The 27,831-nt window shown below is 43.3% G+C and overlaps 1 protein-coding gene across 1 annotated transcript in view; it reads right to left on the reverse strand.

Moving 5' to 3' along the window:
- The window catches only part of LOC5515739 (receptor-type tyrosine-protein phosphatase F), a 30,262-nt gene continuing 2,431 nt past the window's right edge, over window positions 1-27,831 (reverse strand). Inside the window, exons 2-35 of the mRNA XM_001635867.3 lie at window positions 26,071-27,828; window positions 25,414-25,893; window positions 24,907-25,013; window positions 24,648-24,822; window positions 24,190-24,483; window positions 23,104-23,397; window positions 22,018-22,308; window positions 19,738-20,016; window positions 19,151-19,342; window positions 18,595-18,687; window positions 18,345-18,451; window positions 17,703-17,877; window positions 16,885-17,178; window positions 16,316-16,603; window positions 15,151-15,256; window positions 14,262-14,580; window positions 13,760-13,805; window positions 12,586-12,709; window positions 12,211-12,377; window positions 11,544-11,632; window positions 10,723-10,813; window positions 10,107-10,183; window positions 9,459-9,495; window positions 9,091-9,188; window positions 8,174-8,451; window positions 7,270-7,405; window positions 6,543-6,786; window positions 6,114-6,190; window positions 5,541-5,675; window positions 4,258-4,383; window positions 3,870-4,021; window positions 2,773-2,908; window positions 916-1,000; window positions 1-342 (exon numbers count right to left, since the gene is read on the reverse strand). Coding sequence (XP_001635917.3) covers window positions 926-1,000; window positions 2,773-2,908; window positions 3,870-4,021; window positions 4,258-4,383; window positions 5,541-5,675; window positions 6,114-6,190; window positions 6,543-6,786; window positions 7,270-7,405; window positions 8,174-8,451; window positions 9,091-9,188; window positions 9,459-9,495; window positions 10,107-10,183; window positions 10,723-10,813; window positions 11,544-11,632; window positions 12,211-12,377; window positions 12,586-12,709; window positions 13,760-13,805; window positions 14,262-14,580; window positions 15,151-15,256; window positions 16,316-16,603; window positions 16,885-17,178; window positions 17,703-17,877; window positions 18,345-18,451; window positions 18,595-18,687; window positions 19,151-19,342; window positions 19,738-20,016; window positions 22,018-22,308; window positions 23,104-23,397; window positions 24,190-24,483; window positions 24,648-24,822; window positions 24,907-25,013; window positions 25,414-25,893; window positions 26,071-27,828 — 7,340 coding nt within the window. The 3' untranslated portion in view covers window positions 1-342; window positions 916-925. The remainder of the gene's footprint in view (window positions 343-915; window positions 1,001-2,772; window positions 2,909-3,869; window positions 4,022-4,257; window positions 4,384-5,540; window positions 5,676-6,113; window positions 6,191-6,542; window positions 6,787-7,269; window positions 7,406-8,173; window positions 8,452-9,090; window positions 9,189-9,458; window positions 9,496-10,106; window positions 10,184-10,722; window positions 10,814-11,543; window positions 11,633-12,210; window positions 12,378-12,585; window positions 12,710-13,759; window positions 13,806-14,261; window positions 14,581-15,150; window positions 15,257-16,315; window positions 16,604-16,884; window positions 17,179-17,702; window positions 17,878-18,344; window positions 18,452-18,594; window positions 18,688-19,150; window positions 19,343-19,737; window positions 20,017-22,017; window positions 22,309-23,103; window positions 23,398-24,189; window positions 24,484-24,647; window positions 24,823-24,906; window positions 25,014-25,413; window positions 25,894-26,070; window positions 27,829-27,831) is intronic.

Raw genomic sequence — 27,831 nt, forward strand, 5'->3', positions numbered from 1 at the left:
TTGTACTAACAATAATTATCTCATTTTTAAATTGATAATAAACGTTGTGTATTCTTCAACATGTATAAAAGATTCACATCAGAAAAAAATGAGCTATTTTCGAATTATAAAATATAACATTTCTTTGTAAAAATAAAGGCTAATTTTTTTCTTAGCTTTCTAACAAATCAGACATTCAACATCATATTTAAATATCCAATAACATTATTCTTTCTCTATAATAACGAATACCAATTCTATAAACGAAAAAAACTAATTTACCTAACTGATAGCGACCACGTTAATAAGTCACTCAGGACCGCCTCATCCTTCTGTATAGAGAAGAGCGTGGACGATAGGTCCCTAGAAAATAGCATAAATCGATAATAATTAAAATAAATGTCAATTATTAATAAAAAACGACAATAAAAATAACGTTATTAGGGCTAGAATTAGCTAAATTAGTCAAATTACCAGCCATCGCCCTCGTGGAGAATATAGATCTCGAGTGAAAAAAAAGCAAAACGTATTTCATTTAACCTTCTCCAATCTACCAAATCCTGATAAGGAGGTGGAGAATTGTCGGGCTTCTGCAATTGTTAACAACATGACAATTTCCCTGAATGCATAGAAGGTGCCATGATTTGTATCTGTGGTAAATCCCAAAAATATCTGGTCGCTATGAGAAAAACCTAATAGCTTCGTTATAAAAGATACAGGTTGTCAAACTTGTGAAAGGTTATATCCGTCTGAAGACATTGCGAATCTTGGTGATCGTGAAGTCTGGTCATGACGACCGAGAGACTACCACTGCGGATGATAAGCCCCAATTCATCCTGAGTAATGATAACCGCTTCCTTGTAGCGTGTAAGACAAGGCCGCAGCACAAGGTAGTAGGCTTCAAGTCTATTATTAGAGTCACTGTGCAGTGATTACCTTAATAGCGTCAGTGGAAATTCGCATACAAGTCGAAGGACTCGAGGTACTCTTGCATCGTTGTGTAGCAAAACTCGTACTGATCCTAAACATGGGGATAATAAGAGCTGTTTTAAGGGAGGGTTGGATGGATGGGCTGCACTTCTGATGTGCCGTGATAAAATACAAAAAGGAGGGTATTCACGGTGGTAGTTGATTTCCCAATATTACACGATATAACGTTGCATGGTATGGAACTGTGCAGACTACAAGTGTATCGGAATATTATTGTGGACGCTTTCTAGAAACCCACCCTATACCAAAAAAGTTGTTTAGTATCTGAGTCTAGACCCTATCCCACAAGGGCAACCATCTACCTCGGTCTGAATCGCACCCTTCCCCCAAGGGCTGTTTTGTACCTTGGTCTGACCCCCACCCTACCCCACACGGACAAACATCTACCTCGGTCTGAATCGCACCCTACCCCCAAGGGCTCGTTTTGTACCTTAGTCTGAGCCCCACCCTACCCCACAAGGGCTGTGTTGTACCTTAGTCTGAGCCCCACCCTACCCCCATAGGGCTGTCTTGTACCTTAGTCTGAGCCCCCACTTTCCCCACAAGGGCTGCCTTGAACATTGGTCTGAAACCCACCCACACCACAAGGACTGTGTTGTACCTTGGTCTGAGCCCCACCCTACCCCACAAGGGCTGTGTTGTACCTTAGTCTGAGCCCTACCCTACCCCACAAGGGCTGTGTTGTACCTTAGTCTGAGCCCTACCCTACCCCACAAGGGCTGTGTTGTACCTTAGTCTGAGCCCCACCCTACCCCCATAGGGCTGTCTTGTACCTTAGTCTGAGCCCCCACTTTCCCCACAAGGGCTGCCTTGAACATTGGTCTGAAACCCACCCACACCACAAGGACTGTGTTGTACCTTGGTCTGAGCCCCACCCTACCCCACAAGGGCTGTGTTGTACCTTAGTCTGAGCCCCACCCTACCCCACAAGGGCTGTGTTGTACCTTAGTCTGAGCCCTACCCTACCCCACAAGGGCTGTGTTGTACTTTAGTCTGAGCCCCACACTACCCCACAAGGGCTGTGTTGTACCTTAGTCTGAGCCCCACCCTACCCCACAAGGGCTGTGTTGTACCTTAGTCTGAGCACACCCTACCCCACAAGGGCTGTGTTGTACCTTAGTCTGAGCCCCACCCTACCCCACAAGGGCTATGTTGTACCTTAGTCTGAGCCCCACCCTACCCCACAAGGGCTGTGTTGTACCTTAGTCTGAGCCCCACCCTACCCCACAAGGGCTGTGTTGTACCTTAGTCTGAGCCCCACCCTTCCACACACGGTGCAACCATCTACCTCGGTCTGAATCGCACCCTACCCCCCAAGGGCTGTTTTGTACCTTGGCTTAGCCCCACCCTAATCCCCAAAGGCTGTCTTGTACCTTAGTCTGAGCCCCCACTTTCCCCACAAGGGCTGCCTTGAACATTGGTCTGAAACCCACCCACACCACAAGGACTGTGTTGTACCTTGGTCTGAGCCCCACCCTACCCCACAAGGGCTGTGTTATATCTTAGTCTGAGCCCCACCCTACCCCACAAGGGCTGTGTTGTACCTTAGTCTAAGCCCCACCCTACCCCACAAGGGCTGTGTTGTACCTTAGTCTGAGCCCTACCCTACCCCACAAGGGCTGTGTTGTACCTTAGTCTGAGCCCTACCATACCCCACAAGGGCTGTGTTGTACCTCGATCTGAACCCCGCCCTACCCCCAAGGGCTGTCGTGTTCCTTGGTCTGAACCTTGCCCTACCCCACAAGGGCTGTCTTGTATCTTACTCAGGACCCCACCCTACCCCCAACAAGAGCTGTCTTGTACCTTTGTTTGGACCATGGCCGGTCGCTGTAGCCTGAGATGTTGCACTGTCTGGAACACATCAATGAGACCTTCTGCCTTCACCCGCTCTATCAGTATGCTGACGGCGCAGAACACGCCCGTCCGACCTACACCACCGCTGCATACAAGGATAAGACGAAAAGACGAGGCTTTAGATCCATCCATTATAAAAACATACAGAATAAGTCATAGTAGGGTGAATTCTCGGGCCCGAAAATGTTTTATCCCATAAATTTGAAAAGCTGGCTAATTCCTTTAAAATTTATGGTATCTAAATGTGTTGAAATATCGTCAAACGTGTTTTACCACAAAGATTCATGTGAAGGATAATCCTCTTTTTGGTTTTATAGATTTTGATCTTTCCCGAACTTCTCGGCCCCGAAATTCACATGGCTAAAATATTAAGAAAGTTCTCGGGACCTCGCAGTCACCCGAGACTTTTCGGGTAACTTTTTGGCTTCAGCAAAACTTCGAAAGTAGCCCTATTGAGCGTAATCATTTGAAATATGAACCAAGAGGAAGTTTAAACTGTTCTAAAACATGAAAGCGGTTCTCCAGAAGGAAAAAGTGCGAAATTTTGAGCAAAAATGCAAAATAAAGTTTTCGGGCTCGAGAATTCTCGGGTGCTTCGAGAAACGGGCGCCTGAAGAGGACGTGAAAAAGCATGAAATGCCGTTCTGAACAGGACGCGACGCCGGCAAGAAAAGCGTGCGCGCGCAATCGAACGTGCCCGAGGCGGCGTCTTCTTGCCGGCGTCGTGGATCTAAATCACCCTAGTATAATCCCGCCGACACCATAACTGTACATGATACTCGAGACCAAACACACAGTACATTTTAGGACACATATTACAGACAATGACCAGGAAACATAGGCCGACACTCAAACACTTATGGGACGTCTTCGAGAAAAAGAACTGTGGTGGGTGCTTGTTATGTAGCAAAGCACACTCCAAAAATACGACGCACAGCATCGACAACATCAAAAGGTAGAACTCCGCCCCTGTACATGTGATGCTGTTGATGAGTGATCAGTCCCCACTACAACTATCCACCTAAGGTGCAAAGGGACGCACCCACCTGCAGTGCACCGTGATGCACGTGTTGCCACTCTGCTGCTGCCATTTCTCCACTTGTCCGATCAAGTCAATCAGGCCCACTCCGGACTCCGGCAGCCCGCTGTCCGGCCAATCCGTACACTGGAACTGTCTGACAATCCGTGATGATTTCTCCTGTGGGATTTGAAGGATTGATTTCCAATGAAAAACGTTGAATGGACTAACTACACCACCCTTTCACGTTTAGGCTCAATATCAAGCATCCGGTTCTATTGGCTAATTTAAGTGAGTGACTGAGATATTTTCAATAAAATATTGGCATTCAATTATCAGACTTACAAATAGACCGTCGTATTTTAGACGATAGGCAATAGCAAGGAGGAGGCTGACATTATTTGCTTGTTCCCTACCTCGGTATGAGTTAGGCTGAACTGTCGCAGGACATAGTCTGAGTAGGTCAGCTCCTCCGTCAGTTCTACCAGTATCTTGTCATATAAGCGTGACCCGTCGGACGGCCAGTAGCGATGGCATTTCAGCTGGTAATATAGAAAGTGTACACACAGATCAAGGGGTAGGTACAAGACATACTTTTGTCTTTTAACCCATTGACTCCTGGCTATTTTTAAGCTGAATTTGCAAAAAACAGACTGTCAAAGTCAAACACAGCTGCACCTAGTCAGCGGTATCCTAGCTTTCCAACAGTGCTTTGCGGCCCCCACTTGTCGTTGTGCTGAAGCGAGCACAAGTTGATTGTTGCTTGTATTTTTCATCAAAAATACAGCTATGAGCATATAAGGAGAGTGTCTCAGGACATCATGAAGTCTATTGGGGCATAATTGAGTGCTTTGCTTATGGATATTTACAAGCAAAGGTGGATTCATGATGATTTTTTCTTGTTTGGCTTTGCGTGGATGAGAAAATAATTTTCTAATGAATCACCACAGCTCTCCTAAATGCTGTCTTTTCTGGAACCAAATTGATTCCAAAATTGTTTACACTGCTATTCTGGGTCTGTATGACCTGGAATTGATTTGTTTGGCTTCGGGGTGAAAAAAAAATCTGACTTTGGGGAGAGGACTGGCGTTGACTGGCCCTCCCCTCGTGAATTTTTCCCTGGATCTGCCAGAATGCTTTGCAATCCGTAAAGGATTTTACGGATCCATCATTACCGTCATATCGAAGCCACTTTTTTCAAGTGGCTTTACAAGCCTTCAAGGAGTGGACATTGTGTTTTGAGGCCATGGAAATGAACCTGGAGGATCAGAATAAAGGTATCTATTTGTGTCTTGAGCTGTGTTTGCTGATCTCTCCCCCTTGTGTGTTTTTTTAGCGTTTTATTGAAAGGGGTGATTCTGCTTTTCTTTCCTTGTTCGATTTGAAATTTGTCAAAGAACCTGTGCTATTATTTGGCTTAAGAGCCAACACCTTGGTTGGATGCATATCTTCAAGACCATTTATCCCTTAGACTGATGCCTGAATATATTTATCTTATTTTGTTTATTTAGCATTTATGAATTTTTTTGGGTTGTGGGTACTTCTCAAAGCCGGTACAGGCCGGTTGAGGGGTCAATGTGTTAAACCTTTTTTTCGATCTTTATAATTTTGACCTCTTCTTTGCCAAAATCGTTCGAAGTCGCTCAGGCAATTTTAGAGAACCATCGTAAGGATCACGTGATAGCTCTGACATGCGCACCTTGCCTGCCTCTTCTTCGCGTGTAAGCATCACAATCACAGCGGACTCCTGCTCCCACAGCATGCGCCAGAAATCCTCAAATGTTCCGGGGACAGGCGCTTGCGTCGCTATGTATGCCTTCAGGCGGTGGTTACCCTGTGGAGTAAACAAGTATTCCATCAAAAGCGCTATGTATGTCTTCAGGCCAGCAGATAATCTAGCGAGTAAACAAGTATTCCATCAAATGCGCTATGTATGTCTTCAGACGGCAATTACCCTAAGGAGTAAACAAGTATTCTATCAAATGCGCTATGTATGCCTTTAGGCGGTGGTTGCCCTAAGGCGTAAACATGTATTCTATCCGATGCGCTATGTATGTCTTCAGGCGGCCCTGAAGAAGCCCTGAAGAAGAAAGCTCCCTTAGAAGTAACGGACCGCATAACAGAGGTACACGATAAAGTGATCAAATGACCAATATTTATTGTTTGAGTGTGACCGCTGGCTGCTGAAGGTGGCTGCTGAGTACATGTGAATAGGGGCACCACTAATATATTGGTCCGATTAGCCAACTATTTTACTGACAATTTCACTCACGTCGATGAAGCTGGCATTTATGTAGTCTGAGCCAACCTCGCCAGGCCGCATGTGCAAGGCTACTCGAGTCCGTTCGTCTGGAACAGGATAAAGACATAAACATGGAGGCCTCACTAGAGGACAATCTCAGTACCATCACAATGCAGTATTACACTGTAAAGGTGGATTTACACACGCCGATTAGTCAACAAGCGCAATTACATGGTGCAATTTGTCGGGCCCCTGCTTCAGTTTGTGAAGATCGTGCCTCAGTATATGACTGCTGAAGTCGGGCCGACACCAAAAGCGGTCCGAGAAATCCGACCCGGTAAATCAACCTTAACTGTTCTTACTGTAAAAGGACAAATGCCAGAACCAAATACCCTTTCGTCTCAATATCTTTCGTAACCTTTCTTAAAAAGTCGACATAATTCTTCTTGGTGAACTTACAGGGCAAGATATTAGCATATCTGTTCTTGGCGGCATTGCAGCTCAGCATTGCACTCTTGAACTGTGTCGGATGTCGCTCGTCCCTGGTTAGTCGCTCGAACTCCAGGTCCATGTAGGTGGTTCCTATATTCGGATCGACCTCGCGAAGCTCCCGAATGCGTGACGCCAACTTATTGGCATCTACTTCCGTCACGCCACAGATGACCGCCTCCACCAGCGCGTCATGGATAAACACGTACTGAGACTGCGCAATGAGATGCAGCAAGGGTCACTTGAAGAAGTTGTTAGAAACCCTCGTGTCAACAGAACAAATAACGCGTATGTGCTATTAATAATAATCATATCGAAGCACGGTGGCTAAAAGATATATTTTACTTGAGAACATACATAAAGATGATGTGAAAAGGGGGTATTCCTGTAACTGGCCCTACAATTGTCAAATGCGCTAAGTATGACTCCATACGAAAACGTATATCAGTGACCCAGAGCAAACACTTTGTCCGTCTCACCGTCGCACTTTTCATGTACAGCTCCAATGCAAAAGGATACAAATGAACATGAAAACAAAAAAGTCGAATTGGCTTATTTGTATGCATTTACATATGGAATATCACGTAAGAAAACGGCATTTTCCCTTGGCCTTAGTTTAGAATTATCAACATGATGACCATCGCCGGTAATGATGGTCTTACAACTGTCAAAGAGGTGTGGCATGAGTTAAATGTACCTCCGTCTGAACCATCAGGTTTCTCTTGTTTCTCATCTGCCGGACGAACCCAAACACGTCAATGGTGCCTTCCTGAGCCGCGCGCTGGAGCATGGAGTCGAGGGTGATAAAGGTGCCGGTACGGCCAACACCAGCACTGCAAACAAGCAGTACACGATTAAAGACTCTGATAGCCTCCATTTTGTCATTCATCGAAATGAAATTCGAAATTCGGAATTATCCTTTTCCATCGGCTGATTTGGGAAAGCTTTTGTTATATTTTCAAATGAATCATAGCCAAATTCGTTGTTGCGCACCCCCTTGTTTTCAAAACTGATCCGTCAATCATCGGAGGGGGGCGGGGTGTAAACTGAGGGTTCCGAGCATGAGTTTGCCTCTCGCCGCTTTCGAGTTTGGTTAAAAACATGACTCGAGTATTTCCCAGAAGCGTTGGCGAGCTGTTTCTATGCTGAATTGTGACGATTGACTGACCAGAAAGATATGTCTGACTACGACTATTTAGCTAATCAAAAACCAGGGTTCTAGCAGGGGAGGACAAAAAACAAATGCATCTATTTCCCAACCCAAGTTGCTATGTCACAGATCCCCTAGTCCAAACCCAGGGCCCAAGTCGTCGCGGTCATCAAATGTCCAGGTTCATACGCAGGTATTTCACATACGAAGTAGTCATTATCCTGAAAATGTTGGCGAAAGTCTTCGCCATCCTAAAGCGCCGTACAAACAGTGTCAACATTACTGGCGAAACGCTGGCCCAAAAAAGCTGGCTCTGTTCATACACCACGTTGGAAGGTGTTGCTAAGTAAATCGACAGCATTTCCTTTATTCCTGTAGTTAATTGTTCAAGATCTCGCCAGCCAGCTGATGTGGACGCTGCTTGCACGGGGCTTAAAGGGCTTATGCTCACCTGCAATGAACAATCATCGGCCCCGCTGTGGGAGGGTTAGCACTGGACACTGTCCGGACCATGGAGAGTAGAGGTGCGGGGTGGGCGGGCACTCCGTGATCTGGCCAGGAAGTGTAGTGGTACTGACGCACTTGCCTCGGTTCCTCCTCCTCCTGCATGTGGGATACCAAGAAGGTGCGCAGTACGTAGTATGACATGTGGAACGTCTCATTGGCTGTCACCCTGAGCGCGCCGTAGTTACGGGTCCCGCGGTCAGGCCAGTACTGGTCACACTTACGCTGACAGGAGAAAAAAGGAATTGTTATATGAGTACAAGCGCTTCTCGGTAACTGATTTGGACCACCGGAAGTTTACACATGATCCAAGGATTGCTGTGTTGCTAAAGCACAGAAAAACGACAAAAGGTTAACGGATGATCGATCCAACCATCCGCCATCCAGTGACACAGAAGTCCCTCCAATAACTCGTAAAGTAATAGCTAGTGTAGGATGTTGACGTCATACTGCTCGCGACAATCAAACCGATTGCCGAACAGACGTAGCGCTTTTAATAGTATGGATAATATACTCACCTGGTTCACCTTGACAAAATATACCTCCCTCCCCCTCTCCTCAAACTGGGTCAATATAACAATACAAACTCACCCTCCCCCTCTCCTCAAGCTGGATCAACATGACAATACAAACTCACCCTTCCCCTCTCCTCAAGCTGGGTCAACATGACGATACAAACTCACCCTCCCCCTCTCCTCAAGCTGGGTCAACATGACAATACAACTCACCCTCCCCCTCTCCTCAAGCTGGGTCAACATGACGTTACAAACTCACCCTCCCCCTCTCCTCAAGCTGGGTCACATGACGATAGAACTCACCCTCCCCCTCTCCTCAGGCTGGGTCAACATGACAATACAAACTCACCCTCCCCCTCTCCTCAAGCTGAGTCAACATGACGATAATAGCCGAACCCTGCTCCCACACCATGCGCCAGAAATCGTCAAATGTCTCGGGAAGCGGACCTACAAAAACAACCGATATCAGCTGGTAAAAGGATATCGATGGTATAAAATACCCTTTAAAGATTTTAAAAGAGATTAGTGAACCTGAATGGTGGACCAGGATTTTTTTTAATTCTAATTAAGGGTTAGCAGAGTACCAGCACCAACAACACCGTTCGGTGGCGGTTGAAGAATGCAAATCAATTTCACTTTTCGCTGATATCTACTTACGCCCAGCATTTGTAAGTAAGTAAAACAACATCAATTACAACAAGTTATTGGAGAACTTACCCTGGCTGGCTATGAACGCACCGGATCTGTTGTATCCCTGAAACACATCTACATATAAATGTAAAAATAAAAGAAAAAAGGGGAGCCTCACATATTAGCAATATAGGGTGATCCTACTTGACCCTACTTACGGACCAAGCAATTGGGATTATTTTTATATTGAAAAGGGTGAAGGGGGCGTGTATGAAACCCGCATATTAGTAATTGTGGTGATACCTGTGGTAGCGTGAGGGGTTGGATAAAGGGTACTCTAAAATATGTTGGTGTAGTACTGCGGACCTCGCGCATGCGTATAACCGGAGTGATGTCTGCAGTTTAGTGCGCGGGGGACAGTGCTGAATAATGTGTGCGCATGCGCGTGCTCTGGCGAAAACAAGCACAATCGTAGTGTTGAATCGTTCGAGTAAAGGTACGAAAGGCTGACTTCAGTCTTTGTTTTGACTTACTGTACAGCATTAAAACCATACTGTACAAAAGATGACAGATTTGTTTGATAATGATGGAGTCATAAAGAAAATTATAGCCTTAAGTTTGACCTTGTTTTCTTAGCATTCGCCAAAATGTAACAGTTCGCCGGTAAAATACGCAATTTCAACTAACTAGTCTTGCGTTTTTCAGTACTGTCTACGCGGGGGTGAAAGTACTTACGTCGATGTAGTTAGCATTGATGTAGTCCGACTCTAAGACACCTTCTAGAGGCGTGAGAAGCACGCGCGAGTGGTCATCTGTCCGAGAGTAACACAAGTATTACCGAGAATTAACTTTAGTTAAGCCTGTAGAGTTAAGCATATCTAAGGGGGGACTATGAGTAACACACGTATTACCGAGAATTAACTTTAGTTAAGCCTGTAGAGTTAAGCATATCTAAGAGGGGACTATGAGTAACACACGTATTACCGAGAATTAACTTTAGTTAAGCCTGTAGAGTTAAGCATATCTAAGAGGGGACTATGAGTAACACACGTATTACCGAGAATTAACTTTAGTTAAGCTTGTAGAGTTAAGCATATCTAAGAGGGGACTATGAGTAACACACGTATTACCGAGAATTAACTTTAGTTAAGCCTGTAGAGTTAAGCATATCTAAGAGGGGACTATGAGTAACACACGTATTACCGAGAATTAACTTTAGTTAAGCTTGTAGAGTTAAGCATATCTAAGAGGGGACTATGAGTAACACACGTATTACCGAGAATTAACTTTAGTTAAGCCTGTAGAATTAAGCATATCTAAGAGGGGACTATGAGTAACAAGCATAGCTTACAGGCGACGATGTTGGCGTATCTGTTCTTGTACTTGTTGGCGGGGTGAAGGGAGTGGTGCCAAGTGAAAGTTTCGTCGTTCGGCTGTACCATCTGTAGGTATGACACAAGATGGCATGGGCTTAAAAATGAGTCAATCTAATAGTTATGGTCTCCTGATCCTGGTTGCGTATATAAAAAGGATGCCAACGTTTTGGGCTTTTATTTAGTCTTTTTTTCGGAGTTTTGACCGAAGTGCGAAATCGACACCTTTCAAACATGCGAATTGATGGTACACATGTACAGGCCGTTACTATACGTGATTTGTTTAATATCCTTGGTCACATATCGAACTGACAAACCGTGTCTCGTTTATGAATAATCATAGGTCAAGGTTAAATATCACCACAGACTTTTGTGACTTTGGCCACAACCTGTTATAATAATCTTATCGTTCAAAGCTATGAATAAACGAAGATAAAGTTTGGCAGATCACTATCTAGACTACGAGCTTGTCAATTTGCTTGGTAATCGGACGATTAATAACTTATATTATCAACTAACATATTAAGAGAAGGTTGGGTTGAAATTCGAGTGCGAGTAATTTTACTAGGACAACTGCATTCATCACTCATGTCGTTTCTGTCTACGGGGACAAAAGGAGAAATGGGAAAAGGAGGCGGAGCGTTCCTTTTTATAGCGCGTCATCGTGTTTAACCATCTTTTCCAATAAAACATCGCGTTTCTTTTCAAAATGGAAATCAAGCAATTAAAATATTGAAAACGTCTGCTATTGTATTGAAAAAAATCTTCGGATGAAAGCCTAGCGGACGTCCCCTCTTACCTCATACTCTTCGGAGAAGCCGATGTCCCCATCCATGTGCATCCGCCGGACATGCATGGCAAACGCCTCCACGGGAATCGGCTGAAGCCCTGGAAGGTAGTGAGAGAAAGGTCATTGTTTTAACGATGACCACATAATAGCAATCAAAGGGAAATGTGAACAGAACACTGGATTATAGTCCCAATACGCAACCATTTTGCGCAAAATAATCCTTTTATCTACCATCAAGGATAATCAATAAACGGCTTGAAAGATTTTGGCTAGTGTTCATAAACTGAACATCCCGATCCCCGATGGTCTCGTCACTGCTATCCAATGAACGATAAAAATCTTGTGACGGACAAAGGCCCTAGCTAGCTTTGTTCTGGGGGCATGCCTGAGAAATATCTGTTATTTGCTTCGGGGCAGACGCTATTTTGTCATACGTCTTTTGTATATTCCTGCTCTACTAAGGGGACAGCTACCCCCCCCCCCCCACACACACACACACCCACACCCCCCTCCCCCCACTCACTTCCCCTGTGCCACCTGCACCTTGCAGACATCCCGGCCCTGGAAGCGGACAAATGGAATTTGAGGAATTCTCCGGTCATTCCATATGGAGGGAGGTCTTGAACCGCAAGTCATGGCTCCGTACGGAGGTAGAGATCCTTATCCGGATACTTACGGTTCCTCCGAGTTCTAGCGAGATCTTCGATAGCGTCAAGTGAGTCGGTTGAGCCCATCAGCCCCTTGCTAGAGGTCCGACGCTTGCGGAGTTTCTTGAGTTTGAGCGAGCGGCCGGTGTAGTCTCCACTATCATCCACGATAACACCAAACTCGAAACGACGTTTCCTGCACCAAATATATGACCCATCAGGAATGTTCAGATCCCTAGTGATCCTCCACAGGCGTCTCTGGTTTACATATATTAAGCAGGGGGAGGGGATGCCACTGTCTTGACTCAGCAAAAACACAGAACAATACTCCGCTACATAGCATTGTTTGCTGGCTGCCTTCTTTCACAGTAAGTGACGATGCTTATTAGAATAAGATAACTTACTTCCACACGAAGAGGATGACAACGATGAGGATGACGATCAGTAAAGCAAACGAGACGGAAAGACCAGCGACCAGACCAGGATTGCTGTTACTCTTGAGACGCTTTTCTTCGGACAACCTTGCAGCTGTAACGCATAAACGAAACACATTGTCCAGTTCAGGGATAGAAATCAGTACAAATAGTCACACAAAAATCGGCCTAAAATGGGGGAAGGATAAAGAATAAAATTCAGAGACGAAATTGAAAGAGACTAAATATCATTCATAAATAAGAGATCTGGTCAGGGTGTGATGGAAAATAGCGTCATTTATTTCATTTCCTCGATTTCACCGTATATATCACTTGTTTAATAACACCGGTCTACCCCCAACTTTCAAATGCGAGTTCGTTATTGTGGGAAGGGTGAGGGATGGAAAATAGCGTCATTTATTTCATTTCCTCGATTTCACCGTATATATATCACTTGTTTAATAACACCGGTCTACCCCCAACTTTCAAATGCGAGTTCGTTATTGTGGGAAGGGTGAGGGATGGAAAATAGCGTCATTTATTTCATTTCCTCGATTTCACCGTATATATCACTTGTTTAATACCACCGGTCTGCCCCCAACTTTCCTATGGAGTTCGTTATTGTGGGAAGGGTGAGGGATGGAAAATAGCGTCATTTATTTCATTTCCTCGATTTCACCGTATATATCACTTGTTTAATACCACCGGTCTGCCCCCAACTTTCCTATGCGAGTTCGTTATTGTGGGAAGGGTGAGGGATGGAAAATAGCGTCATTTATTTCATTTCCTCGATTTCACCGTATATATCACTTGTTTAATACCACCGGTCTGCCCCCAACTTTCCTATGCGAGTTCGTTATTGTGGGAAGGGTGAGGGATGGAAAATAGCGTCATTTATTTCATTTCCTCGATTTCACCGTATATATCACTTGTTTAATACCACCGGTCTGCCCCCAACTTTCCTATGCGAGTTCGTTTTTGAGGAAAGGGGAAGGGAAAATCCCCTCCTGCCATTGTTAATGATCTGCTTCCATAAAAAGTTTATGCGATTGTACAAGATAATTTATGAATTCTAAAAAAATAAATCGACGGTTAGAAACTTTCGGATTCGTAAAAAAGGTAGAATAACTCTTACCAAATCTGCAGAATGGAATGCATATCATACCTGAGGTTGAGACCGGCTCGATCCATGCTCCAGATGTGTAGAGGTCCTGCGAACATAAATAAGCATAATAATCTCGGCTTAATATTGACCACTGGAACATTTGACTTGACTTAAATAAATATAAGTGGGAGAGCCCTTACACAATAAACAGGACCAAGGGTCCTATTTTAGTAATTCAGTCAAACTCTAGTGAGACTTTCGCGAACACCTCTATATTACTAACAATCTTTACGTTCTTAGCCTACAAACACCCTGCAAACACCTCTATATCACGGACACTCTTCAGTGCCCTCACATAGTAAGATCACCGAACACCTCCATATTACGGACCTTTTCAATGGTCCTAACCTAGAAACTTCCACGAAAACCATATCACGGGCACTTTTCAAGATCCTCACCTAGAAACCTCCGCGAACACCTCCATATCACGGGCACTTTCCAAGAACCTCACCTAGAAACCTTCGCGAATACCTTCATATCACGGACACTCTACGGCCCTCACCTGTTTGACATACGCTCGTTGAAACACAGAATAAAACGTCTCTGGTTCTAGTGGTCCGTTGTAATAATTCTTCCCACCATTTGCCCGTCGTATACGTGCAGACGTGCTATTTTCTTGGCCGACAGTAAACTTCCGATGCAGGTCAAATTCTTCGGCTTTGAACTCGGCGGTCACATAAGGCACGCATTTAGGCCTCTCCTGTCGGGCCTGATTATAATCCACTAAGTCACTTGGCTTGTAATGGTCCGGGGGTAGGGGAGGGCGGATTGCTTGGCCGTTCTGGTCTGTAAGCAGCTCCAAGACTATGACTTGGTAATAGCTAAACAGACAAAATAAATATTGACCACATTGAATTGTTCTATTGTAATAGCGAGGGAGAGAAACGCTTTTTCTCTGATTTGGAAAAAACTACTAAAAACTTGTATTGAAGCCGCGGCCTACATGTAGGTCATTGTTTAATTTATATGGAAGTCACGGTTTATCCTGGAAAAATGGATTACCTTATGGGTAAGTCATGGTTCATCCTAGACAAATGGCAATCTTATAGGGAAATCATGGTTTATCCTGGAAAAATTACCTACCTTATATGTAAGTCGTGGTTTATCCTGGAAAATGGCCTACCTTATATGGAAGTCATGGTTTACCTTGGAAAAATGGCCTACCTTATATGGAAGTCATGGTTTATCCTGGAAAAATGGTCTACCTTATATGGAAGTCATGGTTTACCTTGAAAAAATGGCCTACCTTATTTGGAAGTCACGGTTTACCTTGGAAAAATGGCCTACCTTATTTTTAAGTCCTGGTTCACCTTGGAAGAACTATGGAAGTCTTGGCTTACCTTGTATGTTTACCAAAGGACGTTTCCTGTTATATGAAAGTCATTACCTACCTTATCCTTCCGCTCGCATCAGAAGCTCTCACAAGCTCCAAGACTATCTCATGAGCACTGACATCATCATCAGTAGGAGGCTTCATTGTCCCAATAGTGGGTGGTGCTGTGAGAAAGACATGTGTAAGGTGAGAAGTAAAGCTTGCTACATAACAATCCTAGCTTGCTATTAGTTAACTATCCACGACTTCAGTCTTTTCATATTCAATTAACTGACCCCTTGCTGAATTAAAAAAAAAAACAGACAGAAAACAGATACCTCTCCCCTATTTTGAGTATTTTACAGCTCGTCAAAGTGAAAACGAGGTATCCAAGTTTTCCGACAGTGCTTTGCGGGTCTCAGCTCAAATTTCACATCGTCGTGCCAGAGTAAGCATAACATGACAGTGCCCTAGGACATCATTAAGTCTATTTGGGCATAATTGAGTGCTGTGCTTATGGGTGTTTTTAGTTGGATGTATGGGGATCTATTATTTTTTGGCCTTGCCTATTTTGAGTATTTTACAGCTCGTCAAAGTGAAAACGAGGTATCCAAGTTTTCCGACAGTGCTTTGCGGGTCTCAGCTCAAATTTCACATCGTCGTGCCAGAGTTAGCATAACATGGCAGTGCCATAGGACATCATTAAGTCTATTTGGGCATAATTGAGTGCTGTGCTTATGGGTGTCTTAAGTTGGATGTATGGGGATCTATTATTTTTTGGCCTTGCCTGGATGAAAATAAAATTATCTGATAATATTAATTAAAAATCTAATATAATCATCGAGTCGTGTTCGCTGACCTCTTTCCCTTGTGCGGTATTTTCATGGTTTTCATGAGGGGGACAATTCTGCTGTTTTTCCTTGTTCGATTCAACATTTGTCTAAGAACCTGAGCTATTATTTGGTTGTGTGCATATCTTCAAGACCGTTTATTCCTCAAACTGATGCCTAAGTATATTGATGTGTGTTTTTTTTTTTTTTTTTTTTTTTTTTTTTGGGGGGGGGGGGGGGGGGGTTGCGGGTAGTTCTCATGGCCGGTACAGGTAGGTTGAGGGTTAATGGATGCTGATGTAATTGATGCTTTTTCTGGATCGGACGATTTTCAGGATCGTAAAATAGAGAGCAAGACGTCCTATAAGAAAGAATTTCTTGGATAACAACGGCAATTGAAAGTCCCTGTTGTACCTGAAGGCTGTGTGCGGAATTTCACAGCAGCGGAAGTAGGTCCCAATCCTCCAGCGGACTCGCACGCAATCTGGATAGCATACTCATTCCAGGGTCCCAGGCCTGTCAGCGTGTAAAGGGTCCCCGGCGCAAGATACGTCCCCCCTTGCACTGGTGTCTGAACATCATAAAATGTCACGTGGTACCTCAGGATTGGCCCGTTTGGCATGTCAGGGGGGATCCACTGGATTGTGAGGGTAGAAGGGGTAGCTGACAAGAGCTTTATGTTGGTTGGTGGGCCACTTGGAGCTGAAAGAGAATAGTAAAAAATACTCAAATGAATTCATAGCGTCCCCTCAGGCGTGTACTGTTTTCTCTTGTCGTTCTGAATCCAGAATACTGGTGCCTGATGTTCTCACATCCATTCACAACTGCAAAAGAACAGTGTACGGGCAACAACGTTACCATTAAAAGCGATTCAGTTAAGCAAGATGGTGGAGCTCTTATGTCATTGTTAGACAAATAACAGAAAGAATTTTATTTGCCGTCGTTGTAAACTTGAGCTTCATAATAACAAAAAACAGACGTACCTGCGGCAAGAGTACGTGCCGTCACCAGCCTCCCAACCCCCTCAAGTTTGCTGGCAAGGTTGAACGGTACGACAGAGAAGGTGTAATTAACATATGGATTGAGTGATGACACTTTCAACATTAGAGATCCATGTGGGACAGAAAGCCGCAGCTGCTGCGCATGCCCATTGACGGTAGGCCAGACATCTACGTGGTATCCAATAACCCCGTTAGGCTTGAAAGGTGGCTTCCACTGCAGATGAACAGAGGTCTTTTCTACAGAACCGACGATGAGGGAGGATACTTGACCAGGCACTAAAAAGATCAATGGTGTGTAAGACAAGTCTGAGTTAGATAGTCTTTAATAACATATAGATTTAGACACTCTGAGACTACATAAAGCTTTCTACCTAGAACATTTTCAATGTCATTGGAATTATTACTTCACTTTTTGTGATGAAACTGCTGCATTTTGAATTTCTAGCACTCCACAAGCAATCTACTTAAACATTTAGTCTACATAATAAGTCATGTGGCATTTCTAACATCGAAAATGTCTAATTTGGTGGATTACCTTTTCAGGATGTATGGCGTCAAATGCGATGTAACACATCACATGACCGTTTCGCTGCGCCCCCTTGACACCTACATGACATTTTCTAAGTTGGATTGTCTGACGATGTTTCTATCATGATATTGTTTTTTGTGACATTTTTGGACGTTTTTGGACGGGCGGACAGATCGCGTACCTCGCGTACACAAAAACTCGACTCGATAGTTTATCGATATCTGCTCACGCAGCGCGTCACGTTTTGCTAATATTATCAAGGAAAACCTACCCCCTTCAGCTGTCGAGACGGTGGCGTTGCCGCATTGCCCACATCCTTTTCTGGTGCACGCCCTAATGCAGACCGCGTAGACGGTGAAGGGAAAAAGACCTTGTAGAGTCGCATCAGTAGACAACCCTGCGTCTAACATCGACGATGATGAGCTAACATTGATGGAGTAAAAGACCTGCAATAACAGAACGGTTAAAAAGAAAGTTAGAAGGAAGAAGTAATATGTAAGTTACAACCACTAAATTTATAAAAAAAACTTTGCATCACTACAACAATTTATTCAGATTTAGTGTATAGGATTGACTGAAAGTGAACTATAAAGACATAGCTCCAGCAACATTCCCTTTTTTTCGTTTCTTAATTGAAAGCATGAAAAACCTAATTTGCCGCCTCTTTTGCTATTTTCTTTGGAGAGTTAAATATTAGAGAGAAAATCTGACTCTCCGATTTCTTAGCGAACACAAATCCCCTCTAGTAAACGAGCTGTGGGGTTCAACCCCCCCCCCCCCCCCCCCCAGGACCAACACCATCCCCGTTTGCAACCCGCCACCACTCCCCCTGTGAGAGAAAAAGGCATGCTGTGTCTTTATTTTTGTTTTTCGTGCTAAATGCCATGTCTAAGCTCACCCGTGTTACACTTACCCGATACCCCGTCAACCATCCATTCAACAAATTCGGTGAACTCCAACGCACCATAATCGACGTACTACTCGTATTCCAGGCTTTGACACTAAGTGGTGCTGAAGGAGCTGAATAAACACGAAAACAAGTTACCTTACTGTGACGATGTTAAAGGGCGTCAAGTTTCATAAACCATCTTCGCCATTACCACAACCCTCTGGTTCACTTGCTCACCCGTGTGTAGGATGGCACTAAACCAATGCCCACTTACCTCCCTGATCTGTCCTGTATACCCCTGAGACAGCGGGGCCGTATCCTACAGTGGTACTCGCAGACAGGGAGATGTTATACTCAGAGTATGGCACTGTAAAAAGAGGGCGACGTATCACGTATTTGTAAGCACTGATATTGTGATGTTGGCACTGTGTTGCAGTTAGCTGTGTCGTTTGGGTACAGAGGATTTTTTAAGTGGACTACTAGCTACTAGAGACAGCACGAGGGGAGGCGTAAAGCATCTGCACGAATGCTGCATGCATATTACGTGGATTGCTTGGATATTGCATTGATATTAGATTGGTATTGCGTGATTGCATGGACGTTGCATAGACATTGGATAAATATGTCTTATAGATACTGCATAGAAATGGGATTGGTATCGTGTGGATACCGAATAGACATCGGAAGGACATTGCTTGTATACTGCATAGACAAGATATAGGAATCGCGCAGACGTTTCGTGGATATTGCATGCATTTTTCGAAGACATTGCCCGGACAATGGATGAATATTGCATGGATCATATATATCGCATTGCCTCTATAGCATACCAAGATGGCTGATGTTAAGGGCGTGGCTTACTCCACCAGTATCCCTGCACGGGCTTGTAGCACCACCTTCTAGCGACCAACAGACTTTAAAACTTTTCAAGATTCCATTCGTCTTCTTTGGATGCTGCCAGCGTACTTCCAGGATAGTCGAGCTGATATTTCTCACTTGCTCTATGATGGCTGGACCAGGAACTGTGAGATATATACATACAGTGAGATAATGCGTGAGTGCAGGCGTTCATAGAATAGTGCTCAATACACAGGTGTAAAGCGTTATATATCTTGGTTCGCGTGTTTTTTTCCTACAAACCAAGATATATATACAGAGAGATTATATACACTGGCTCATTATATACACTATATCATTTAGCCATAACTGATATATAATGACAACCAATTTGGATGTAGTTTGTACAGTAACTGTTGTCGGCTTCCTCAGCTTTTTTACTAGTAAAAGAAAATATTGACCACAGTAGAATCATAAAACTGAAATTGGACTAAAAATTTCTCTTATCATTCAACTCTTATCATTTTCTCGTTATTTTTAGCTTTTCCAAAATGCTCACAGAAAAAGGCCTGTCACCTACCATCTTCTAAGGTCTTGCAGAAGATTATGGCAGCTGGTCCAATGCCCACCTTGTTGACAGCACGAAGAGTGATGTTATACCCAGTGTATGGCTCCAATTCGCTAATCAACAGCTGCACAATGTCAACAGCCAAGTTTAACATCTTCTTTTCGCCGCCAGGGGTGCTGTAAGTCACTTTGTAGCCAGTCAGCTCACCGTCGAGAGGAGGCAACCAGATGAGTTGGATGGATGTTGGTGACAAGCTGATGGCGGTGAAATTACGAGGAATGCCAGACGGTGCTTTAAAGATAATCACAAGAAAACAATGAAAAAGGAATGGAATATGGGTAGAAAGGATTTACTTGACGAGGTCAAAAGATAGAAACCTAAGTGCAAACGATGGTATAACACCCTTAGACATACCATAACACCCGATGGTATAACACCCTTAGACATACCATAACACCCTATGGTATAACACCCTTAGACATACCATAACACCCTATGGTATAACACCCTTAGACATACCATAACACCCGATGGTATAACACCCTTAGACGTACCATAACAACCTATGGTATAACACCCTTAGACATACCATGACACCCGATGGTATAACACCCTTAGACGTACCATAACAACCTATGGTATAACACCCTTAGACATACCATGACACCCGATGGTATAACACCCTTAGACGTACCATAACACCCTATGGTATAACACCCTTAGACACACCATAACACCTTATGGTATAACACCCTTAGACATACCATGACACCCTATGGTATAACACCCTTAGACATACCATAACACCCGATGGTATAACACCCTTAGACATACCATAACACCCTATGGTATAACACCCTTAGACATACCATAACACCCTATGGTATAACACCCTTAGACATACCATAACACCCGATGGTATAACACCCTTAGACGTACCATAACAACCTATGGTATAACACCCTTAGACATACCATGACACCCGATGGTATAACACCCTTAGACGTACCATAACACCCTATGGTATAACACCCTTAGACACACCATAACACCCTATGGTATAACACCCTTAGACATACCATGACACCCTATGGTATAACACCCTCAGACATACCTTAACACCCGATGGTATAACACCCTTAGACATATCATGACACCCTATGGTATAACACCCTTAGACATATCATAACACCCTATGGTATAACACCCTTAGACATATCATAACACCCTATGGTATAACACCCTTAGACACACCATGACACCCTATGGTATAACACCCTTAGACATACCATAACACCCTATGGTATAACACCCTTAGACATACCATAACACCCTATGGTATAACACCCTTAGACGTACCATAACACCCTATGGTATAACACCCTTAGACACACCATAACACCCTATGGTATAACACCCTTAGACACACCATAACACCCTATGGTATAACACCCTTAGACATACCATAACACCCTATGGTATAACACCCTTAGACATATCATAACACCCTATGGTATAATACCCTTAGACATACTATGACACCCTATGGTATAACACCCTTAGACATACCATAACACCCTATGGTATAACACCCTTAGACGTACCATGACACCCTATGGTATAACACCCTTAGACACACCATAACACCCTATGGTATAACACCCTCAGACATACCATAACACCCTATGGTATAACACCCTTAAACGTACCATAACACCCTATGGTATAACACCCTCAGACATACCATAACACCCTATGGTATAACACCCTTAGACGTACCATAACACCCTATGGTATAACACCCTTAGACACACCATAACACCCTATGGTATAACACCCTTAGACATACCATGACACACTATGGTATAACACCCTTAGACATACCATGACACCCTATGGTATAACACCCTTAGACACACCCTTAGACACACCAAATGAATACCTCATTTAAAAAATTATTTACAGGAAGGATATCAGCTTTGTTTGAACACTTTTTTAAACAGATCGAATCCACCATTCACTCAAAAGGTTCCTCGCCTGCACAGTGTGTTTCTGTTTAAAAATCCTTTAAATAATAATCATACAATCAAAGGATTTCTCACCGCCAGGATGTGTGGATGGTTGAACACCGTTAAAATATCGTACACTCAAAGGGTTCTTAGCCGACAGCATGTGGGTCTTCTGGTTGAACGACCGTTGAATATCATACATGCAAAGGGTTCTTAACCGACAACATGTGGGGTCTTCTGTTTGAACGACCGTAGCATATCATACACTTAAAGGGTTTCTTACCGGCAGGATGCGTGCTTTGTTTGACGATAACAGGTCCACTCTCCAGCATCAGTTTGCCGTTATACGCCACGACAGTGAACCAGTACTCGCTATTCTGCTTCAGTTCTCCCACTAGAAAAGACGTGTCTTCTCCGTTATATACAAGTGCATCAGACGAGTTTCCCCTGGCAGGCCTGACGTAGACCTTGTACTTGACGAGTGCTCCATTTGGGTGCAGAGGCTTGGACCACGTGACTCGCACACTAGTGGGACCAATCGTGACGGCCTGGACTTTAGTGGGTAGGCTGGGCGCTAGAGTCAAATGGAATACATTGAATGAATACAATAAAGCATATTAGGGGGCAGGTGTAGAGTGTGAGAACAAGAGCGCCTGAATCCAGAGACCATACATGTTTTTTTTATAACAAGCAAACTGATAGTCCAGTTCCTACTGTCCTCAGTTGCGGACGCATAAGTACAGCCCCTGATTAAGGGGTCGTCTACACTAATACGAATTCAAAAGAATCCGGATTCGTTTCGCCGTTAACGCATCACTTGATTCGCGTCCACACTATCGTTTTCGCATCGTGTTCGCCTGGATCCAGCTGTCCACACTAACACGGATTCAAATGTTTGAAAACGCTGAAAGGTACAGGGTGACGTCATTTTTATGATATGCGCATGCTCAAAGCAGCGAGAACTTGCGATATGACGCCATCGTTTACATTTTGATACGGATTCGACCGTCTACACTACGGACCAAAGTATACGGATTCATTTTGATTCACTTTCGACAGCGTTTTCAAAAGTATCCGGATTCGCTGGATCCAGCGCGCGTGTTAGTGTGGACGGAAGGCCTAAACGTATCAAAAAGTAAACGGATTTAAAAAAAATCCGTGTTAGTATGGACGGCCCCTAAGTTAATTTCAAGCACAGCGCAAACCAAAAGCTACTAAATTATTCATGATTTCAGTGGTCCTTGAGAACGGTTTGCCTAAATCCCAGAATGCCACTGTGTCTACAGAATGAGCCCTTAGTGAATCTGTCCAGCAGTCACAATGAAAACGAAACTGAACTATCGATCCCAAGCAAAAGGATTCTACGTACCATCCTCCAAAGTCCTGTTATACACGGCCTCGCTGGGCGGCCCAAGCCCTTTAATGTTCACCATTTGTACCGTGAAGTAGTATACAGTGTGTGGCGACAAGGAAGATACTAGCAGGCTGGTGTTACCATCGGGCGTGTAGAGGGTCATGGTAGGGCCATTATCAGCGTGGTACTCCAACTGGTAGTGCACTATTGGCCCGTTCCAGTCCTTCTCCTCTGGAGGCAGCCACGTGACCAGCATGGTAATAGAAGACTTTGCTATCACTCGTAAATATCGAGGAGGGCCCGATGGCACTATAAAATACATTGGGTAACATGCATGTTATTATTGGTCTAAACGTCGGTCGAACGCCATTGTTTGATCCTCGCAAAATACCAAGTGTGAGAAAGTACCCACTGCCATCGGCTAACTTAAGAAAGCAAATGCGACTTATTCATATGAAATTGGCAAATAAAGTATAAAGCCTTGTTTTAAGATAGTTATTTCGAAATTTCATGATATAATTAGTCTTTCGTTGTAAATAAAAATAAGAACAAAGTGTGGTTAAATGGGGCTCAATGTCGAAGGAATGGATAACTTTCACCAGAAGTGACCCCTGTTTGCTGAACAAAAGTCCTCCCTACTTTTCCACGTGATGCTATTAGCCTTTCACATGAGAACTAGGAACTGACTAATACAGAAATTCACTAATACAATACAGCTATACAGTGATAACTCTATTAAGTGGGCACACTCCTAGTCTGCTTAGCAAAGACTGTTTGATAGACGTTTATAGAACTAAAAACAATGCAACTGAATATATGATGTTTTCGCACAATCGGTAGCTTGAACGCGCATATTAAAGAGTTCTTCTGTCAACAGTAACCTTGAACAGTAAAGGTTCATTATCATTTTTGTTACCAAAGCTTGGACACTTAAATATGAATAATATATTTTGGACTGGAAATGAGGGCTACAGACTCTAAATGTGGGTGGCCGTTTTAACGAGGTAAAAATACAGTGTCTCAGTAACCAACTTTTCAGGACTTTTGAAAGTGGTTGCTTAAAGGCGGTACTACTGCAATATATGTCACCTATTCTCCTACCTGTTGCTAACGTAGTTCCAGTCGCATTAGCTGGCTCACTCAAGAGGCTCTTGTCCTTAACGTTACAGGATAAAACACGAAACAGATATCGAGCATAAGCTTGTAAGCCCGACACATCATATTCCATCTCTACTCCTTCATATACAAATCTCTCATCGAGTGGCTCGCTTATGTATTTCCTTGCATATAAGAGGTACTTAATGCGGCCATTCGGATATTCAGGAGCAGACCACGTTAACCTGATTGTACTTGAGTTGATGGCAAGGGCTGTGAAGTTTCGTGGAGATGATGGCTCTGAGAAACAAAAGACATCCATTTCAAAAACAGTTACCTTCAGCTGTTTTTTATTTCTTGTTGCTGTTGCTTTTTTTTTGTTTGGCTTTTGTTGCTTTTTGTAGACAAGATCAAAAGAGCTCAGAGTTCAGTATTTATTTCTCATGAGTTGTTAGAATACTCACGTGCTTCCGGTGTAAGGTAGTCCAGCGAGGCCTCGTGACCACGCCCTTTACTTGTAACCCCGGCCACACGGATGGTATACACGGTGTATGGTGCAAGATCACGCAGAATGTAATGAGTGTCAAGTCCAATGGAGACATTCATAACATTTGATGACCCTTGTACACTATATGAAACCTAACAACAGGCAGGTGGTCCACATCAAACATAGGTCAATTGTAATTGAACTTTATTGTAAAGAATACCTTCAGATATACTCACGGTGTATCTGAGTAGAACTCCATTTGGCATGAGTGGAGGGTTCCATTGCAGTGCCACCGTGGACACGTCCAAGGAATGAGATGAAAGGTTCTGAGGTGCTGACGGTACTGTGGAGGATATGTTTAAATTGTGTTGTATTTTAAATGAGATACTTTCCAAGTCTAAAATTGAAACAGTCGTTTCTGAAAGAGTAGAATTAAAGAACCACATATCACAATTGTGATTTTCTCAAGCGGGCTTGGCCATGAATAATAAAAAGGACTATTAACATAAAATAGGTGATAAGCTACTTTACAGCTCTTATGCTATTTGGGCTCACATTGATGACCAGTGGGCCCTGCATCAGAAACAACGCTGGACTCAATCAAAACGCTGTTGTATAATGAATATCTTATTGACCTTTGCCTGGGCCTTACAGGAACCTTAGAAATTTTTCCATCAAAAAATCTTTATTATAATTTTTTCTGTTCCATAAGTTCCTATACTCAATAAGAGATATGTACATACCATCTTCATCAGTTCTCACAAACACTGATGGACTGCGTGGACCTGGCCTAGATGTCACAACCTGAACAGTAACCTCATACCAAGTCCAGATTTCCAAATTGCTGACAGTAAGATTCAGATTCAAACCAGCATCGTAAGAAGACTCAGACCAGACCAGATTTACTGGTGGCAGCCCAGGCTCATGTGTAGGTGCAGGCTCAGTCGGCTTCAAAATAACTGAAGACACTGGGATGTCATAAGATGTCATCATGCTAGTCTTGAGCCCTGAGGAAGGTCTAATACCTTCTGTAACTCTTGTTGTGATGACTACTGAAGCGATATGAGTGCTTTTGTAAGGTGGTCCTGACAATTTTGTGACAAACACTTCATAATGGTGGAGAAAGCCTTGTAGTGTTCCAGGGGGAGGTGGCTGCCATGTCACGTAGATGCTTGTTGAGCTCAGAGCCATAGCAGTGACATTTTGTGGTGGCGCTGTGGGAGCTACAATAGAATGGCAGGTTTCAATCACAGGATGCTCTAAGTAATCATTGTAAATGACAGAATAAGACTAATAAGGCTGTGGAAAATAATTAATTTTCAAATGAAATGTGACAGATTTCCTGGTGACCATCAACTTACATAGCTGCAGAGGATACTCTTTGTAAAAAAAAGTCTTACCTTTCTCAATAGCTGCAGTGGTTGTTGGTAGAACTACAATTGTACTTGTTACACTCTTTCTAATTTCTGCAGACATGGAATACATCCAAGTACTTGCCAAAGATGTGACAGGATGCAATGATGTGGTTGAAGTGATTGGTAAATGGACTGAGATAGTTTGCATTGAATTATTCCAGGTAGATGGCATCAATGATGTGAAATTACTACAGTTTGAGCATACTGATGATGCAGCTAAGTAGGTGATGGAATTGTTAACATAAGAGCTTGTTGGATGAACCATGGAAGGTGTGGGAAAAAATGATTTTGTACCATTAGTGGAAGTCCTTGATGCAAGAACCATAAAGGAACCTGATGTTGTTGAGGAAACTCTCTTACAATTTGAGCGCATGGATGGTGCCAACAAAGCCACTGAATCCTTGTAGATTACTGACGATTGGAGTATGAACGAGGCTGACGTTGGCAATAAAAGAACACCGTTTAAGTTAGAGGATGATAACAGCAATCCGCCATTAGTATGGCTTGTCAATGCCAGAGTTGTGCTCTGTACTGGCACAGTGCTATACGCCTTGCCGGAGAAATCTTGACTAGATGCAGTTCTCCTGATTATTCCAGAAACTGAGTCAGGGCCAGAATAAGTGGACAAAACATGGGATTTAGATGCTGAAGTTACATTGCCATTGTATCTGGTACCTATTGCAATAGTGGACAAGGGTGGTGTTGGGAAAGCATGGGATAATGGCAAACTTGATGAGAAGATCTTCGCAGTGGAATGTCTATAGTCAGTATTGAAATGTGTAGTTAAGTGTATTGAAGTTGTAGGAGAAACATCAATCACTGGAATTGTTGATATAATTTTACTTGAAGAGGAAGTGGATATTTGTTGGTTTGTTGAAGTTGTAGGAGAAACATTGATCACTGGAATTGTTGATATAATTTTACTTGAAGAGGAAGTGGATGTTTGTTGGTTTGTTGAAGTTGTAGGTGAAACATCAATCACTGGAATTGTTGATATAATTTTACTTGAAGAGGAAGTGGATGTTTGTTGGTTTGTTGAAGTTGTAGGAGAAACATCGATCACTCGAATTGTTGATATAATTTTACTTGAAGAGGAAGTGGATGTTTGTTGGTTTGTCCTGTGAGTCTGCACTTCCTCAGTTGAAACAGAAATTGAATCTTGAATCTTTGTAGCTGGTGCGAGTCCATCACCTGATGACTGGATATGAATGCCAGAACTTAAGCTTGACTTGAAGCTGGTCATTTCTTCTGCAACAGTTTCAGAATGCAATGGATGTGAAGGGGATGGAGCTATGCCAGCTGTAGATGACTGCAAATTCACATATGTCACTGATCCAAATGGGACTTCATTTACAAATGAAGATAGCTGCATTTGTATACTCCCAGCTAAAGTTGAAGTCATCTGAGTAGTTGAGGGATGTCTACTGCTATCTACAAATGTTGAGTAAATACTACTAACTACAATCTCACTTGTTCTTTCAGTCCATGGAGACTTAAATGCACTTTTCCTAGCTGTTAAAGATGAGTAAGAATTGGAATTTCCAATCGCATCACTTGTTAATCTATTCACACTGGGTCTAGATGCAAAGGTTAGACTTGTGTCCACAATAGAAGCTGAAGAGGGCTCTAAGGTTATAATGGAAGGGATCACTTTATCTTCAACAGAAGAAACCTCTTCAGGGAGGGGTTCTGTATGATACTCAGTTGGTTGTGGTTCTGTTGGCTTATACTCTGTTGGGTCTTCTG

Source organism: Nematostella vectensis, chromosome 2, assembly GCF_932526225.1.
Source record: "Nematostella vectensis chromosome 2, jaNemVect1.1, whole genome shotgun sequence".
Lineage (NCBI taxonomy): Eukaryota > Metazoa > Cnidaria > Anthozoa > Actiniaria > Edwardsiidae > Nematostella > Nematostella vectensis.